The sequence below is a fragment of the Pristiophorus japonicus genome, chromosome 2 (assembly GCF_044704955.1).
Source record: "Pristiophorus japonicus isolate sPriJap1 chromosome 2, sPriJap1.hap1, whole genome shotgun sequence".
Taxonomy (NCBI): domain Eukaryota; kingdom Metazoa; phylum Chordata; class Chondrichthyes; family Pristiophoridae; genus Pristiophorus; species Pristiophorus japonicus.
Genome location: NC_091978.1, coordinates 157,104,647 through 157,124,227, shown reverse-complemented (window position 1 = coordinate 157,124,227; position 19,581 = coordinate 157,104,647). Strand labels below are relative to the sequence as shown.

Genomic DNA, 19,581 nt, shown 5'->3' with positions numbered 1-19,581 from the left:
AGCACTGTGGGAGCACATTCACATCACAAACTGCAGCGGTTCAACAAGGAGGCTCATCATCACTATCTCGAGGGCAATTAGGAATGGGCAATAAATGCTGGCCTTGCTAGGAATGCCCACATCCCATGAACAAATTTTTTTTTTTACAAAGAACACTTCTACATTAAGACATTCGTATAACACTGTGTTTTAATGTAATGTTGCGTGCAAATGTCACACAATTTCATTTCTCAAATTAATTGGGCCACAGACCATGATGGCATTTATATAGCCTGAGAATTCCCGGTTTAAACCTTCAATGGTTTTGGTAACACCTGGGCATCTTCTGTTTACACTTCCACTGAATCATTCTGGAATGTAAAAATAAACACTGGCTTCTATTCTCTACTGCTAACCATCTTTTTGAACCCCTCTTCCCAGCCTCCACCCTCACCTCCAAAAATAAGTAGAAGGAGCTCATGGACTACTTTGTCTCTGAGATTGAAACCATTCATTTGGCTACCTCTGCCTTTTCCCTTCCTTCCCCTAGCTCACCAGGCCAAACTTCCTTGAAGGAAGCCCCCTGCCCTAGCCCTTACCTCTCACCTTTCTCCAGTTTCTCTCTGATCTCCCCTCATCACCTTTCCAAGCTCATCCAGTCCATGAGACCCACTTCCTGTTTCCTTGACTCTATTTCCACCAAACTGCTGACCACCCAACATCCTTTTCTGGCTCCCATGTTAGCTGATATTGTTAACGGTACTCTCCTCGGGTACTATCCCCCTCTCCCTCAAATCTGCCGTCATTACCCCTCTTAAAGGAACATCCCTTGACCCCAACATCCTTGCAAACTAACACCCCATCTCCAACCTCCCTTTCCTCTTCAAAGTCATTGAACATGTTGTCGCCTCCCAAATCCGTGCCCATCTTTCCCACAGTTTCATGTTTGAATCCCTTTCATGCCTGTCACAGTACCGAAACAGCTCTCATCAAAGTCACAAATGACAAACTATACCTCCTCGTCCTCCTTGACTTGTCTGCAGCCTTTGACACAGTTGACCACTCCAGCCTCCTCCAACGCCTCTCCACTGCCGTCCAGCTGGGTGGGACTGCACTTGCCGGGCTCCATTCCTATCTATCTAATCGTAGCCAAAGAATCACCTGCAATGGTTTCTCTTCCCTCCACTGCATCGTTACTGATGTGTATGGAGAAAGAGTCAGACTGAATACTGAGCTCAAAGTAAAGTGTGACCGTAGTCTTTTATTGCAGGTCTCCAGAGTGCCTCTCCAACCTGTGAAGCTTCCTTAAATACCTGTGCTCCCAAGGGATTAGCCTTCTGTTGGCTGTATAGAGTAAATACAACTATAAATATATAATAACACTTCTCCTTTTCCCCCCCTCCCCCCCCCCCCCCCCCCAAAGTCAGTAGTGTAACTATTTACAATGTGAGTTGATCTGAGGCCCTTCTTACCCTGGTTGATCGTCTGTGTGAAAGCTGGTGTTGTTGAATCATTTGTTGGGCCCTCGCTGTGCAGCTGGCCCAGCTGGGCTGCTGTGGATGATGGGTTTTGCTTCGTGGTCAACCGTGGTGCCAGTTGCCACTTGTGTGTATGTTGGGGGATCAAAAAAGGTAGGGTCCAAGGTGGGCTGCTCAGGATAGTCTGTGAATCTGTGTTTGATTTGGTTCAAGTGTTTCTGGTGAATGAGTCCATTTGAAAGTTTGACCCGAAACACACTGCTCCCCTCTTTGGCCACGACAGTGCCGGGAAGCCACTTGGGACCTTGTTCATAATTTAATACAAATACAGGATCATTGATTTCAATCTCACATGATACATTGCTCTATCATGGTATGCACTTTGTTGAAGCCGCCTGCTCTCTACCTGTTCATGTAGATCAAGGTGAACTTGTCTTAAATGCTCTTTTCATGAGCCATTCAGCAGGTGGGATCCCACTGAGTGAGTGGAGTCTCATGCGGTAGCTAAGCAGGACTCGGGATAGGCGAGTCTGCAGTGAGCCTTCAGATACCCTCTTCAAGCCTTGCTTGATGGTTTGCAGTGCTCTCTCTGCCTGACCATTGGACGCTGGTTTAAACGGGGCAGATGTGACATGTTTGATCCCGTTATGGGTCATGAATTCTCACCAGGACATCGGGTAGGCCGTCTGTGGCAAACATGGCCTGCAGGCTTTCAGTAGTGGCAGCGGAGGTGCTAGCCGACATTATCTCACATTCAATCCACTTGGAGTACGCGTCTACAACCACAAGGAACATTTTACCCAAGAATGGGCCTGCATAGTCTGTGTATGCTAGACCACAGTTTGGAGGGCGAAGACCATAAACTTAGCAGTGCCTCCCTGGGTACATTGCTTAACTGCGAGCATGTATTACATATGTGAACACAGAACTCTTAAGTCTGCATTGATACCGGGCCACCACACCTGGGATCTGGCTATCGCTTTCATCATTATGATGCCTGGGTGGGTACTGTGGAGATCATTGATGAAGGTGTCTCTGCTCTTCTTGGGGACCACTACTCGATTGCCCCACAGAAGGCAGTCTGCCTGTATAGACATTTCATCTTTGTGCCACTGGAACGGCTTTATCTCTTCCTGCATTTCCACTGGGACACTGGACCAGCTCGCGTGAAGCACAAAGCTTTTGACTAGAGATAATAAGGGGTCCCGGCTTGTCCAGGTTTTGATCTGCCGGGCAGTGACGGGTGATTGCTCACTCTCAAATGCTTCCATAACCATGGCTAGATCTGCGGGCTCTGCCATTTCCACCCCCGTGGTGGGCAATGGCAGCCTACTGAGAGCATCGGCGCAGTTTTCTGTGCGTGGCCTGTGGCGGATGACGTAGTTATATGCAGACAATGTGCGCGCCCATCTCTGGATGCGGGCCGATGCGTTGGTATTTATCCCTTTACTCGTGGAGAACAGGGATATAAGTGGCTTATGGTCAGTTTCCAATTTGAATTTTAGCCCAAACGGGTATTGATGCATTTTCTTTACCCATTAGACACACACTAACGCTTCTCTCTTAATCATGCTGTAGGCTCTCAGCCTTAGACAGACTCCTGGATACATAAGCAACCGGTTGCAGTTTCCCGAAATCATTAGCTTGTTGCAATACACACCCGACGCCACATGACGACGCTTAGCAATTTGTTTGAGCATAACAATTTTCTCGCTTTTACAAAGGCATTTTCTTGGCTTTTGCCACAAACCCATTCGTCCCCTTTTCATAGTAAGACATGCAGTGGTTTTAACAGTGTGCTGAGACCCGGTAAGACGTTATCAAAGTAGTTCAGGAGTCCCAGAAACGACCGCAGCTCCGTTATGTTCTGTGGCCTCAGTGCGTTCTCGATTGCCTCTGTCTTCGCATTTGTGGGCCTGATGCCGTCCGCCGCAATCGTCCTTCCCAGGAACTCCACTTCAGGCGCCAGGAAAACACACTTCGAGCGTTTTAACCTGAGCCCCACGCGGTTGAGTCAACTAAGAGCCGCCTCCAGGTTCTGCAGGTGCTCGACTGTGTTCCGAACTGTGACCAAGATATCGTCCTGGAAGACCACGGTGTGCGGGACCGACTTCAGTAAACTTTCCATGTTTCTCTGAAATATCGCCGCCGCTGATCGGATTCCAAACGGGCATCTGTTATAAACAAAAAGACCTTTGTGCGTGTTGATGCAGGTGAGAGCCTTCAATGATTTCTCCTTCACGTAGGCTGAAGTTCGATCCAGCTTCGTGAACATCATTCCTCCCGCCAGCGTTGCAAAGAGGTCGTTGGCCTTTGGTAGTGGGTATTGCTCTTGCAGGGAGAAACAATTGATAGTTACTTTGGAATCGCCACAGATTCTGACGGTGCCATCTCCCTTGAGGACTGGGACGATAAGACTGGCCCACTCGTTGAACCCGATCGGGGAAATGATGCCCTCTCTTTGCAGCTGGTCTAGCTCGATCTCTACCCTTTCTCTCATCATGTATGGTACTGCTCTTGCCTTGTGATGGATGGGTCGCTCCCCCGGAATTAGGTGGATCTGCACTTTTGCTCCTTGGAATTTCCCGATGCCTGGTTCGAACAGCGAAGGAAATTTGTTTAAGACCTGGGCACACGAAGTGTCGTCAGCAGGCGACGGCGCTCGGATGTCTTCCCAGTTTCAGCGTATCTTTCCCAGCCAGCTCCTGCCGAGCAGCGTGGGACCATCGCCCGGTACCACCGAGTGGTAGCTTGTGCACCGCTCCATCGTAAGAGATCTTTACGGTGGCACTGCCGATTACGGGAATCAGTTCCTTTTTGTAAGTTCTTAGTTTCGTGCGAATTGGAGTTAAGACTGGCCTTGAGGCCTTGTTGCACCACAACCTTTAGAAAGTCTTTTTGCCCATGATGGACTGACTCACGCCTGTGTCCAGCTCCATTGACACCGGGAGTCCATTTAGTTCAACATTCAGCATTATCAGGGGACAATTCGTGGTGAATGTGTGCACCCCATGTACCTCTGCCTCCTCGATCTGAGGCTCAGATTCGTCTCGATCCTCCGTGGATCTGTCCTCTGCAACAAGGTGGTTTGCAGGCTTAACAGGCTTTGCAACTCACCTGCACACTCATTGGAGGTGTCCCATTATTCACAGCCCTTGCAAACGTACTCTTTGAATCGGCATGAATGGAAACGATGATCACCCCCAAACACCAACAAGGTGTTAATGGCCTTGCATTCATCATCCTTGATGGTGGACTCTAAGACATCTGCGGACGTGTAGCTGCAGGTATGTGTGACCTGCCCTGTACGTTACGATTCGAAAAAAACATCACTTTGTTCACAGTACTTGTAGCAGCACTTGTGTGCTAAGAGATTTGCTTTGTATTGTCACTGGTGGCAATGAACGCCTGGGCTATCGCTATGGCCTTACTTAAGGTTGGGGTCTCTGGAGTCAAAAGTTTGCGAAGTATGGTTTCGTGGCCAATGCCAAGTCCAAAAAAGTTTCTGAGCATGTGCTCCAAATGTCCTTCAAATTCGCAATGTCCTGCAAGGTGTCTTAGCTCGGCGACATAACTCGCCACTTCCTGGCCTTCAGACCTTTTGTCGGTGTAGAATCGGTTCCTTCGGGTTCAAATGCTCTTGGACCAGTGTGCACAAATTGTCGTACGATTTCTCCGTGGGTTTCGCTGGAGTGAGCAGATTCTTCATGAGGCCATATGTTGGTGCCCCACAGATAGTGAGGAGGATCACCCTTCATTTGGCAGCGCTCTCTTCCCCATCTCACTTGTTGGCCACGAAGTATTGGTCGAGTCGCTCCACAAAGATTTCCCAATCATCTCCCTCCGAGAATTTCTCCAGGATGCCCACTGTTCTCTGCATCTTTGTGTTCGCTATCTGTATCTCGTTGCCAGTTGTGGAGAATGAGTCAGACTGAACACTGTGAGCTCAAAGTAAAGTGTGACCTTAGTCTTTTATTGCAGGTCTCGAGAGTGCCTCTCCAACTTGTGAAGCCTCCTTAAATACCTGTGCTCCCAAGAGATTATTTGATCCCTTGGGACTCCAGGGGATGAGCCCTCTGGTGGCTGTACAGAGTAAATACAACTTTACATATATAACAGTTACCTCTTGTGTCCCACAAGGATCTGTCTTTGGCCCCCTCCTATTTCTCATCTACATGTTTCCCCTTGACGACATCATCTAAAAACACAGCATCAGTTTCCGTATGTACCCTGATGATCCCCAGCTCTATCCCACTGCCACTTGTCTCGATCCCTCCGCAGTCTCTAAATTGTCAGACTGCCTCTCTGACATCCAGTTCTGGATGAACAGAAAATTTCTCCAATTGAATATTAGGAAGACTGGAGTCATTGTTTTCGGTCCCCGCCACAAATTCCGTTCCCTAGCCACTAACTCCATTCGTCTCCCCAACTTCTGTCTGAGGCTGAACCAGACTGTTTGCAACCTTGGTGTCATATTTAACCCTGAAATGAGCTGTGGACCACATATTTGCAGCATAACTAAGACACTCTATTTCCACTGCCGCAACATCGCCCGTCTCTGTCCTTGCCTCAGCCCATCCACGTCTGAAGCCCTCATCCATGCCTTTGTTATCTCTAGATTTGACTTCCAATGCACTCCTGGCTGGCCTCCCACATTCTACCCTACGTAAACTAGAGGTAATCCAAAACTCGGCTGCCTGTGTGCTAACTCGCACCAAGTCCCGCGCTCCCATCACCTCTGTGCTCGCTGATCTACATTGGCTTCCGGTTAAGCAGCGCCTCAATTTCAAAATTATCATCCTTATTTTCAAATCCCTGTATGGTCTCCCCCTTCCCTATCTCAGTAATCTCCTCCAGCCTCACAACCCCACCCCCCCCCCCCCCACCGAGATGCCTGTGCTCCTCTAATTCTGCCCTCTTGAGCATCCCTGATTATAATCACTCAATCATTGGTGGCGTGCCTTCTGTTGCCTAGGCCCCAAGCTCTGGAGTTCCCTGCCTAAACACCTCTAATTCTCTTTTCTCCTTCAAGACACTCCTTAAAACCTACCTCTTTGACCTGCACTAATTTCTACTTATGCGGCTCGGTGTCAAATTTTTTATCTCAATACTCCTGTGAAGCGCCTTGGGACGTTTCACTACGTTAAAGATGCTATATAAATGCAAGTTGTTGTTGATGTAAAGCACTAAATTGATGTGCTGCAGCAAAATGTGAGGGGTGATGAATACGGTTATGTGTATTTTGTCACAATATTAGCAGAGTAGAACCAGTTTGTTTTTTTTCTTGATAAAGGCATGTGAAATGATTCTATGGCATCTTTAAATTTTGTGTTCTACACAGCAATCTAAGTATAAAGTGATCAACAAGGACCAGTGGTGCAATGTGCTCGAATTTAGCAGAACAATTAACCTTGATCTTAGCAACTATGATGAAGATGGGGCTTGTAAGTACATTAGTTGGATCTCTTTAACTGTGTTTGTTCTCTCCTTGTCTTTTTCCCTTTTAGCATCCATGGCTGAGGGAGTGAGCAACAACTGACTACTGAAAATGATGTTCTGAGATCTGATGCTGGAAGGTGTACAGAACTAGTCAGTGATGACTTTTCCTAAAATTTTCCCCTTCCTACAGGGAAGCACTAAGTCCATTTCTCAGCCTCTCCACATAACAATGAAATGCAGATTGGGAACTTGATGTGAATGGATTGCAGGTGTAAACCAGCATTCCACCATTTTGTAGTTCACCAAAGCTTTACCATTGCTTTATTTTTAAGAAAAAGTTCATTTCTAAATAAAACATTTTTTTAGGTAATACATGCACTTGGACAAATTACTATATTGGAGTTAGTGTATATTACAGTTCTGACCTAGTAGCTTTAAAGTTTTGTTTTATTGCGTATTTTTAACTTAAAAAAAAACGTTATCAAGCACGATAGAGACAGAATTAATTATTTAGTTAATATTTGAAAATGTGCTTCCCTTCTTTAACATCGCAATAGACTCATTTAATTATTTTAAAGAGCAGTAACGTGCATTGCTATGCAACAACTTTTAACTATTCTCTGTACCCTGCCATCCTTCTGTTTTTCTCCAGTGCTGAGTTCTGGAGAAGTCAACTTTGCAGATGAGCACTCTGCTCTTTTACTAGATTAAACACTTGAGGTTGGCTTTATAGTATAAATTATTGGGTAGCACTTGGCAGTCATCCATGCCACACATCACATGGAATGATCACTTTTATGACCTGCTTTATTCCAAACTTGTGATTTTCTATCTCTGATTTATGTCTTGCTTCTCGTGAGAACAAGAATCTTGCACATAAAGCTCATGTCAAACACTTTTGGGTCTTCTAATTTTAGTATTGATGCTAATTGTCATACAATGATACTAAATATTGGAGGTAGTTTAGTACAGTTTCACATCATTTGTATAAAGATTTTTCAAAATCCAAAGCTTTTGTATTGCTTAGCCGGTTATATCTGCCAACTGTGGCACCAAGCTTGTCAATGAATCTACCCACAAGTGTCTAAAAAGATTTAGATAGCGTGCCACTAGGTAGGCTAGTTCATTAGAGGGCCCACAACACTAAAGCACACAACAGATTTGCAGTTAAGCACTACTCCTTACTAAAGATGAGATGCAAGCTGCTAAGCTACAACAGCAGCTGTTCACTCTGGACTTTAGTACATTCTATGTCATTTGGTATTTTGCTTTGCAGAATGATGTGACTACATCTGGCATCGCTCCCATGGGAGCTGTAACAGCAACTGCTACAACTGCCTTTTGTCAGGAGAGGTATTTTTGATGGAATTGCTAGAGACTCTTAAGAAGTACCAAGTAGAACATTTGAACAATTTCAGGAATGACTGAAAGACACAACCTCTGTTTAGGTTGATCCTTATTCAGACAACAGCTCTTCTGTGGCATTGCTTGGGGTTTCCAAACTTCGCACTCTGATTGGATGACTGCTCCATGGCAGAATCCATGCCAAGAAGCACCCATTGTGGAAGCTTCTTCCACAGTTCTGGGCATTGTAGACCTCCCAGCAATGACACTTCGTATGCTTTGCATCACTTGCAGAAATTCATTTAGATGAGTATTTATGAAATGCCTAACTGTTGCTACAGTTCATCTATGGATGAACCTTCTCCACACATATCCATATCTGGACGATTGGCTTATTCATGATTGGAATCCATTGGCATAGTTGTGCAGCGCATACTCAAAACAGTCCGGGAACTGAGCTTCATAATCTATTATGAAAGTTTCAGCTGCAAATCTTGTAAGTCATCATGTTCCTCTGGGCAATATTTGAAACTACCCAGCAGAAAGTCTATCTGTCTCTACACAAGTTTCACTTCCCTCTCTATGGAAGGTTGTGAATTCCAGAAAAATGGTATCTGAGAGAATACTTGGCCTATGGAAGCATTCATCTTGGCAGTTCCTAATGCTCATCTATTTAAGACTACTTCAGCTAGAAAGGAAGACTTGCATTTATATACCGCCTTTCATGACCTCAGGATGTCCAAATGTATTTAATTGGCTATAAAGTGCTTTGGAAGTGTTGTCACTGTTGTAGAAAACAAGGCAGCCAATTTGCATATAGCAAGTTTCACAAACAACAAGGTGATAACCAGATCATCTAGTTTAGTGCTGTTAAGTTGAGGGATAAATATTGGCCAGGACACCAGTAGGAATTCCCCTGCTGCTCTTTGAAATAGTGCCATGGAATTTTTTTACATCCACCCGAGGACAGGCAGGGCCTCGGTTTAACGTCTCATCTGAAAAATGGCACCTCTGACAGTGCAACACTCCCTCAGTACTGCACTGGAGTGTCAGCCTAGATTGCGTGCTCTAGTCTCTCGAGTGGATCTCGAATCCATGACCACCTGAATCAGAGGCAAGAGTGCTACCAACAGAGCTCAGCCATGGTGTCCCTGCAGAGCGCCCCTTTGCAAGAATCCATCAGGACTCTGTTCTGAATCTTGTATGTTTGTTAAAGAGAACAATGTCTTGCAGGGAAGACCTCTGCAACAGCATTCCACACAGGCATTGGCAGGGTGCCTGTTGGGAAAGGATGCATGCCTACAAGGGGACTGGCCTCCAAGCAGAGAGGTATATCCCACATAGAATTGAGGCTGGAAAAATCTAGATAATGGTCTTTGGCAAATCAGTATGCAAATGGTTGGATAGTAATGTGTAGTTTTACGCATCGGACAAATGATTACAAACTTGCTCCTGATCCCTCGCCCCTCCAAGATGCAGTTATTGGCGGACTGGTGCCTAAATCATAAGATACAGTCAGCTTGGCTGTTAACCTGAGTAGATGATACAGTGGGAGATACTGGATTGTCTAACGATTCACCATCAAGAGTGGGAAATCTACCAGGTTTTTCAAGAAATATTCTGGATTTGAAATGCCTGGAAATCTCCTCCCAGGTCAAACACCCACTTTATGGGGCTCAATTTTCCCGCAAGTTTTTTTTGGTGTACTTGAAGAGTTACGCCTGTTTTTTTTGGTGGTCCCAAGTACGGCAAAAAAAATGTTCTAAGTTTCCCCGTTGGATTTCTTCATTTTCAAGCAGCCTAACCTGTGCTTTACTTTTGGGGGTGGAGCCTTGATCTGCGCCAAAAAGATCAGGTTGCCACGGTAACCAGGGACACAATGCGAGCTGAGGCTGGAAAATGAAACATACAGCCAGCTCGCAACACATTAAAACACATTGCATCAACTTAAAAACACAATAAATATATTTCACCAACTTGCCTGCCGGTGCCAATTCCAACCCAATCCCAGGCCGAAGGGCCTCCTGGTCTGCTTCACAGCCTCCCGCTACCCCGCCCGACCTTAGCCCCGAGTGCTTTGCCGGTCTGCTTCCCTAGCCCGCCCCTTGCCACTTCAACTCCAGCTCCCCTAGCCCCGGGTGCTTTGCCAGTCTGCTCCCCCACCCCTATCCCAGGCCATGTGGCCTCCCCGTCCAACTCCCCTGCCCCTATCCCAGGTCGAGTGGCCTCCCGGTCCGTTCCCCCGCCTCTATCCTAGGCCGAGTGGCCTCCTCCCTCCCGGTCCCCGCACCTAACTACATCCGAAAGGCTTCCCTCCTTCCCCTCCCACCCCCTTAACTTTGCTGCTGCTGCTGTCCGGGCATCTGCTGCATTTACCGATTTCTTTAACTCTCCAGAAGGTTTTTCTGCAGAGGCCGCATACGCTGGAGTAACTCTAAGCTGGCCAAACTTGCCTAAATGGCCAGAATTGGCGCGGGTGGCAGGTTACGCCCCTTTTGGTGAAAAAAAAAACTTATCTAAAAAAAATCGTAACTAACGGAGTTACACTGGTGCAAATTGATTGGGGAAACTGTTTTTTTTTAAACTTGGGCCAAAAAAAGCAGCCTGCTCAAAAAAACTGCAAATCACTGGGGAAAATTGAGCCCATGACTTCAGGACAGAGGCTATGTCAGGCGGGAGACAGAATGGTTTTTCCTTTTCCTGACACACATTTATATACCTTTTTCACTGGTGTAGATTATAAGGGTAGCAGCAGAAATAGTGTTACTCTGGTCATCCTTAAATTGCCTCCAAAACCGTGGTTCTTTGCTTAACAGGAGATAAGAACATAAGAATTAGGAGCAGGACTAGGCCATTTGACCCATTGAGCCTGCTCTGCCATTCAATAAGATCATGGCTGATTGTCGACCTCAACTCCATTTTCCCACCCAATCCCCATATCCCTTGATTAGCCTAGAGTCCAAAAATCTATCCATCTCAGCCTTGAATATACTCAATGACTCGGCTTTCACAGCCCTTTCAGGTAGAGAATTTCAAAAATTCCCAACTCTCCTCATCTCAGTCTTAAATGACCAAACCCTTATCCTGAGACAATGCCTCCTAGATCTAGACTCTCCAGCCAGGGGGAACAACCTCTCATCATCTACCCTGTCAATCCCCCCCTCAGAATCTTGCATGTTTCAATGAGATCCTGAGTTGAGGTGAAATATCTGAACCTAGAGACATTCCATTGATTGCCTGACTATTAGCAAAACAACTGTTTGAGCAATCTTGCTCACCATTAGTAGTAAATATCTTTTATAAGTTCAAGCAGTGCGTCTGTCAAGGCATTTGTTTAAAGCCCAGTTGAATTAGAGTTCGTAATCGATCGATGTTATTTGTGGTTTTCAACTTATTTAGAAATTGTGCCCAGTTAGGCCTCGCCTGCTTCACAATTTGGACCTTAATTTAATTATCGACAAGTTATTGTATCCATGATTCAAACTTCATTCAGTGTGTGATATTACTTTTTTTATGTGTAAGGTCACTTGGTGTTTTAGTTTAGGCTTTCAATTAATGAGCTGCAAGCCCTTATTATAATCAGACAGTCATATTTCATGTGGATTTCTGACCAGCAGTCTTTGAGACTCTCTACAAGGTGGTTGGCCTCCAAGCAGAGAGGTAGTTCTATACAAAAGCTTCTTTCCACTTTTCATTTTGATCTGGAAATTGTCATTCACTGCCAACCAGTTGGAAGTAAAATTTTCATTGCATAAATGCTTACAGACCCCTAAGTTAGTATGTGTCAACTGCGAAGGAATTTCACAAATCTTTATAGTTTCCTATGGTGCAGAGACCCTAAGCAAATCAAGTAACAGTTTGCCAACAGATGCCTGAGTGCACTCTGGACTGCTGTCATTTCACAGAGAAGAAGCCCATGTGGAAGATGGAAGGTTATTCTAAATCTGCATGCTAAACTCCTCTCAATCAGGTTCCGATTGGCATTTGAAAGGCCATCACATGGAATAATCTTCACGTTTGCTAAGTATTATTGTCTAGGCTTGACTCCTGCATCCATTGTCATTGGTACATCTGTCCTGGCAGTTAATGTTATGGCTACTCTGAGGTGGTTCCATGCCTCTCTGCTATATTTAGTATGCTAGTTTTGTATACTGCCCCACTGTGCGGATGATGTTTTAAATGTAGATTGATTGCCTAACTTGTAGGGTCTTTATTCCTGAAATGATGGGCATCCTCCCCACACCATGATCCCTCCCAAGCATCTCCTCAGGATATGCAGGGATGTACATTTTTTGGCGGTTGGGGGGATTTAAGTCAGTCAATTTCAATTTAGCTTCAGTGAATTGATGTAGTGCTGGAACATTATATGATGAGGAAATAGACCACATGCAGCGCAACCTATGTACAATGTGGTATTTTCATGCACACATTAAGCATATGGGGCCCAAGTTTCCACATGATTTGCGCCTGATTTTTAGGAGCAACTGGTGGAGAACGGACTATCTTAGAAATCGCAATTCTCCACATTTTTTTTTCTGCAGTTCTCGGCAGGTAGAACAGTTCCACTTTGGAACAGAATTTTTTCTTCAAAAGGGGGCGTGTCCGGCCACTGACGCCTGATTTGAAAGTTTCCACAGTGAAAACGTACTCCAAACTAACTTAGAATGGAGCAAGTGAAGATTTTTGTAGAACTGAAAAAACCTGTTCTACACATTAAAAAATCAGGCGCAGCTTACAAATTAGGCGTCCAGAACGAGGTGGGGGGGGGGGGGGGGGGAGGGGAAGTCATTAAATTCTATAATAAATCCTTATTTATACTTATACAAATATTATACAAATAAATCCAACCTGAATAAACATTTATAAGCAAAGAAAAGATTAAATAAACCATCTTCCTACCTGTGTGAAAGTGCTTCAGGCACGGAGAATGCTGCAGGCGTTCGTTCCCGCGGGGGGGGGGTGGAGAGAAAGCCATTCGTTCCCGGGAGGGGTGGGGGGGAGGAGAAAGCCGTTTGTTCCCGACGGCGGAGGGGGAGGGAAACGGCTGCCTCAACTTTCTGAGGCTTCCTGCAGCCTTCTCTGTGCTGATGGCAATGTGCTTTTATTAAAAAATTTTCAAAAATTAAACAGCTACAAAGAACTACAAAAATGGCCGAGTGCCAATGTTTCCTTCTCACTGCGCGTGCGCGAACGCTCCAACGCACACGCGCAGCGTTGCCGGCAGGAAAAAAACTAATTTAAATGGTACCCGCCCCCTCCCACTTACAAAATCGGCGCGAGTGTAGGCTCCGCCCCCCTGGGCGCCGTGCCAAACAGACAAGGAGCTGCAGGGCGCTCCAGAATCGCGCGTTTTTTTTCCGGCGTCGTTTTGGGCGCCCAGCTCGGAGGGGCGCCCGTTTTTTATCGTGTGGAAACTTGGGGCCCATGGTTTCTGCAGAACGAATCAAATTGAACTTTACTCTTGCAGTGTGTGGAGGGTGTATATTATTCAAAGAATGAAGACGCCCTTACAAAGTAGGTTATCTATCCTGGCTAGTACCATTCATAGATGGCTTTTCTATGGTCCCAATTAGACCACAATACATCGAATATTTAATCATGTCTGATCTATCTTTTATATAACCTTCAATCCTGTTTAAACTTTTCAAAATGAACTGGAGTAATTTCTGGTTATTGACTTCAAGAAATCTGTTCCAATAGTGTCCTGGGGTGAGGACTTGTTCGAGGCATATTTGGATTTGTTTTAGTTCCCCGGTCGCAGTTCGAGGGGGGATTTTAACTGTCAGTGGGTTTCTGGCAAGGAAGATTCCTGTCTGCTCACAGCAGAATGAGGACACGGTGATTTTAACCAAGGAGGAGCGGCGTCCAGGGCAGGGAAGGCCAAACCTTTCCATGTGGGGAGCTCCTGCACTTCTGGACCCCATAAAGGAAATGACAAAAAAAAATCTCCCAGAATGGCCTCTTCTGCTTTTGATTCTTTTCTCACTTCATTTTACCTAGTGGAAAAGCTGCAATGACTTCCCCATTCAGGTCAGGGAGAAAATGGTGGTTGGTTCCTGATTAGGTTATCGGACCTCAATCTGCATCTTTAAAGAGGGATCCTGCTATCTTCAGATAGGTGCCTTTGCCTCCTACTCTGAAGAGCAGGTTAAAATTGAAAACTATGGGATTCAGTGAAACATCAGCAGATAAGTGAGTTGATCAATTTTAACTGCCTATCTGCCCAGTTTCAATCAGGTGGGTAAGGTAGGGGTAAAATTAACCCAAAGTTAAAGAGTCAGCCCTTTTTTTACATACCCATACTTTTCAAACATTTTTAAAATTTGGGTTATGTTGTATCAATCTTCATTGTTCAAATCCCTCAACCTAAATTGTTCTTGCTACTTGCTGTGAACTTTCTCTAATGCATCAAGGTAGATTGTCAAATTATATTCTGGCATTCTAAATATGGTCTTAGCAGAGTTAAAATTACCTGCTTCAGCCTGAAATCGGATGGCTTTGGATATGTATGCCAGTATATCATGTTAATAGTGTTACATTTTAACTATTATATTAAGTTATTTATTCCACATTGAGTTGATAGTCAAGTAAACATGAAAAAATGGCTTCATCAAAATTGGATTTGTTTTTGAAGGGCTATTGACAATCTTGAAAATAAATTGTTACTGTACATGAAGTATTTTGTTGGAAGGTTAAGGCATTTCAATAGGCATTGCTAGATGATCTGTAGCCCAAATAAACCAGGAGGAAAAAAAGTGGTGACTCTTTAAAGTTCTCTAACCCTGCAAGCTGTTTGGATAGTTTCACCGTATCAAAAATCGTTTCAAATAATAACAATCTAGGAATATATTAGACCAGAAAATACTATTGAGGTCCAACTGGCTTAGAATTTTGGAAACTTCACAAGTTCCCCATGGGTTTATTTTTCTCCTTTAGTGTCTCCTTGTGGTTCTGGTACCTAAACCCTGGTATCTGTTTAGTTGCCCTCCTGCCTCAGAATGTCTAAACCCAGGGTGTCCCCCATTGTAGTTCAGTGACCAAAATTGTGTGCTGTATTCCAGATGGGGTCAAACCAGTGTTGTATATAAGCTTACTGTTGTCATCTTTTTAGATGCCTATAACACAGTGTGAAAATTCACTAAGGAAATAGAAGATTACAGTTGTTTTAAAGCTGCACAAGTTGAGCTTCGTATATTTAATGGTGGTGTAATCTACATTATGAATTCTGGTTGCAATATTAAATTCTAATTTAATTGCTTTCTTTCAGGGCCAGTCTTATTGGATGAATTTGTGGAATGGTTTAAAGACAGACAGATGTCCTAGCACTTTTGATTCAGAAACAGCCCAACATCCATATTCAACATTAGCCATAAAAAAACCTAAGGAAACAGATTTGAAATGCATTTTTGTTTTTGTGTTTTCCCCCTCCCCAAAAGAATTCTGACTTGCTGAAAGCATTAAATATCTACAAGCACTGTGCATCAAGCACTTAAATCTGGTATCAAACTTTATTCTGAGCCTGCTTTGCATTTTGTAATAGGACTATAATTATGGTACTGCAGACCACACTGTGATATCTTGCTGTTGACATTGTGAATTCCGTGTTGTAAGCTGTTTCATGCAGAAACCTTTTTTCAGAGGGATTGTGAATTTCAATGAGAATTGTATTAAATGGTTAAAAGTCTTAGATGAATATTTGTTGAAAAGACTTTTTAATCTTATCTGGTGTATGATGCAAGTAGAACTGTTCTGTACAATTTAACTGATAACTCAAGATTAGAATTATTTTTTTTAAGTATAAATTGTTGGGCAATGGTATAACATTGTTTTGATTCACTGCACCTAGCTGTGATCTGTTGAAATGACTAATGCACCAAATGGGTTGTTTAGCCCTAATTGTTGCCTTGTACTCCTGGCTAATAGGCTGGGCTGTTATTTTTGTGTTTTGATTTGTACAACTAGCTGCAAACATTAAATTGCCCATTCAGTGGGCACATAAGCTTGATAATGTTACCAAGTTTGCACGTTTTAAAGTTATTAGAATGTATGAATGTCAGATGTACAGACCAACTAATATTCAGGTATGTGTTTAGAATCATGTGTATAATTTCACCCCCCCCCCCCAGTACCACTTACTGATGAGAAAAGTGCTGACTTTGTTTAATCCAGTGTTGCAGGTCAACTGCTCTAATGTAACTTTGCTGGCTTGGCTTTGATTTAGACACTGGATTGAGATTAATGTAACTTGTATCATCATCTGACAATGCCATTAAAGCTATCTTTTGACCATGTCAGTAAGTGAAAGTCTGTACATCTGAAACAAGTGATTTTCGAGTGTTGCATTTTTCTGTTGCCTTAGACAACTTCCACCAAAGACCATGGATATTGCCTATCTACCCGTACACAGACAAGTAATAAAATCTGGTCACCTCTTGCGTTGCACCTTTTCCTATACCAATAGACATAATTATATGCCACAGTATCTGCTTTCTATTAACATTATTCACAAATTCTTATTTATTTGGAAAGGGATGAGGACTTTTGCCTGTGAAATGGTATAGGAAGGATAACAAGTTATTTAACTTTAAATTACTATCAATAATGGGACATCTTTATTAATGCTGGGAAAAAAATTATGCCATTAAGGCGAATGTGTTATTTGAAACTATAATACACAAGGATCGGACTGTTCCAAAATAAACTTTCCCTATTAACCCCTGTAAATGGTATCCTACTAAAATGTGAAGATGTAGATAGGGCCATTTTAATATACTGCAGTACATTTATTTTCAGTCTAGCATATAAACAAGATAATATTGTTAATTGCACTTGTCAAATAAGAAAAATGCTACTTTAAATATCTGCTATACAGACAGCACATGGTATTGCTAAGCATTTTAATGCACCTGTAAGTCAGTTTTTGCTAATCTGGTTCAATATTAGAGTGGTGATTTTTAAAGCCATGTCAAATGGAACAGTCTTTTTTTTTCTTAGCTGCTGTGAAAATTATTTCTAGTCTTGTATTCAATTTCTTAGTTCTTTTGTGTTTTGAAACTGATAGAATCATGCATATTGAAATGTGGTCTTTAATGAGAATTTTTTAAGTGCCATGTATAATTGTCACTGTTTGGTTTGTTCTCTCCCAAAAGCATATAATGGAAAATGAAGTTTCATCAATTTCTTTTATTTAAAACAAATTATGAAAAACTGTTACATTTCCATCTGTCAGTTGAGGTGTGTAAGATCACTTACCTAAGTTCTGTCCTCTGATTTAGAAATTAAAAGCTTCATGGAAGTGCAGTTTTAAGCACCAGATTGTATAGCAGGGAAAAATAAAGGCTTTTGCTCTTTATTTTTTCAACCACTACAAAGATGTACTTTGCATATGTTTTTGCATTTTAGAATACCAACACAATTAACTCCATTGACTGCTCATTTTTACTGGCCTAGATTTCTTCTTAAAATTGACCAATAATACACAAACTTCTATTCTCTGTTTTCTTGGAATAATGTGATATACTTCATGGAGTTATTGATGCATTTTTAATTGTTAAAGATCAGCATTGATATGATGTAGGATATATTGAACGATAATCCAGATCAATCCGATACATTTGCTCATTTTGAAGTCTGTCTAGATGGGCCAAGTTAGCTAATAATATAGGCTTTACTTTTAAACTTAAACTTACTTTATTGGCTTATGCATTTATTCTCTGCAGTTCCTTCTAGAAATGCCAGCAAATAGCATTATTTAAGCAAACATGACTTGTTGGAGTGGCTTGTACATTTGCATATGGAAGGTTCCCTGTTCACTTCTTATGCTGCAGTTAAATTTTATACTTTTGATTTAACTTCTTTAAATTTTGCTTTGGTAAAGTTGAGGCGGCATTTATTAATTTTCAACTTGAGATTGGATCAATTGTTGGAATGTTTGCACAATGATGAGTACCTAGTGTAAAAGATAACACCCCACCTCTGTAGCACTTTTTTTGAGAAGGATATTGGATAGCTTGTGTTTTATTCATTTACAGCTATTGCAGACTTGGAATCCTCTCACAACTAATGTTCTTCAAGAACCATCTCATTACACCATGGTATGTTTGTTCTTTTTATTTTAACCTGAAATGCACTTCAGTCCAAAACTTTCAGAAGTTTATTTTTGATCAGTTAGGCAAATTGGGTATTGTATTTATATCCATCTAGGTATACAAAAATGTGTGTAAACTTGCACTTTATGGGAACATGCAAAGCAGGATTCAGTGGATGTATAAATGAGAAGAATCCCATGAACTAGTACAGATGACTGGTTTCCTACAGTTGCAGTGTCTGTTTCATTTACCTGCATGATTACAAATTACCTGATATTTTACATTTATTCACAAATTAAATCTGGTTGCCTGTTAATGATTCAAGAGTGATGTCTACATTTTTGCATGTAGACACATTGCACCATGAATTTTGATGAACTTGCAGATTAATAGAATATCACCTTTCGTAAATCTTCCCCATCCCAAAACAGAACAAAACGTACTCTTTGTATGGATCCCAAAGACTGCCTTATAGAATGATGTATTCTATTTTGTCTTAAAAATGCAGTAATTTTCAATAATGATGACTAAGCTATTGCATTTAAATTGAAAATCAATAATTGCTTTGTGATTTTTAGGCAGGTCCACAAAAGGGGATGTTGTATTTTTTGGTTCTTTTTTGATAATGCTATTTTATCAAGCTTATGTTTTGTATTCTTTCTGCCCTGTTACTGTGTGTAGGTATAGTTTTGTTGGGTTCAATTCCTTGGAATGATAGAGTAATTGCCAACTAGCTTAGAATAATAAAATACAAAAAGTTATCTGCGCTGTTTAGTCACAATCAATGTAAAGCATGTTTCGTGCACAACAGAACAGCTGTTCAAATAAGTAAGTGGTGCTCCCACTCTTGAAAATGTTTTGTAATTTAAGTCTTCCTTATTTAAATTGCAAAAATGACTTCGCTGGGTGCATTTGTTTCTAATGTTGAGCTAAGTTGTTTTTCATTTTGTTAGCACACAGTATCTGTATTGCCTTAGTGTCATTAAATAATGGTGTTTAAATTGAAAAATGGATTATGATTTTTTTTTGCTGTAATTTTACACATGCATATGACAAAGACCTTCCACCACATACTCTAATTAAAAAGGCACGGTCAGTATATCTCGAAGAAATAGCATAAATGGTATAACTCGTCCACAGGAGTGATACAACTAAAATATATTTTTGTTAGCAGAAGTCTCACTAGTTGGAGGGAGGATAAATTCCTTGCCTTGAATAATATTAGGAATCGAGAGGTTACGAACCCATTAGAT

At 42.5% G+C, this 19,581-nt stretch overlaps 1 protein-coding gene across 8 annotated transcripts in view; it reads left to right on the top strand.

Annotated features, from left to right (window-relative positions):
• dcun1d4 (DCN1, defective in cullin neddylation 1, domain containing 4 (S. cerevisiae)) overlaps positions 1 to 19,337 on the top strand; it is a 115,418-nt gene extending 96,081 nt beyond the window's left edge. For 6 of the 8 annotated variants that reach the window (XM_070870074.1, XM_070870080.1, XM_070870082.1 and 3 more), the window contains one exon: positions 15,508 to 19,337. In XM_070870074.1, coding sequence (XP_070726175.1) covers positions 15,508 to 15,684 — 177 coding nt within the window. In that variant the 3' untranslated portion in view covers positions 15,685 to 19,337. Of the gene's footprint in view, positions 1 to 6,798; positions 6,902 to 6,964; positions 7,047 to 15,507 lie in introns of all 8 variants that reach the window. The other 2 variants (XR_011588954.1, XM_070870077.1) reach the window with 2 other exon arrangements.
• The last annotated feature ends 244 nt before the right edge of the window (positions 19,338 to 19,581 follow it).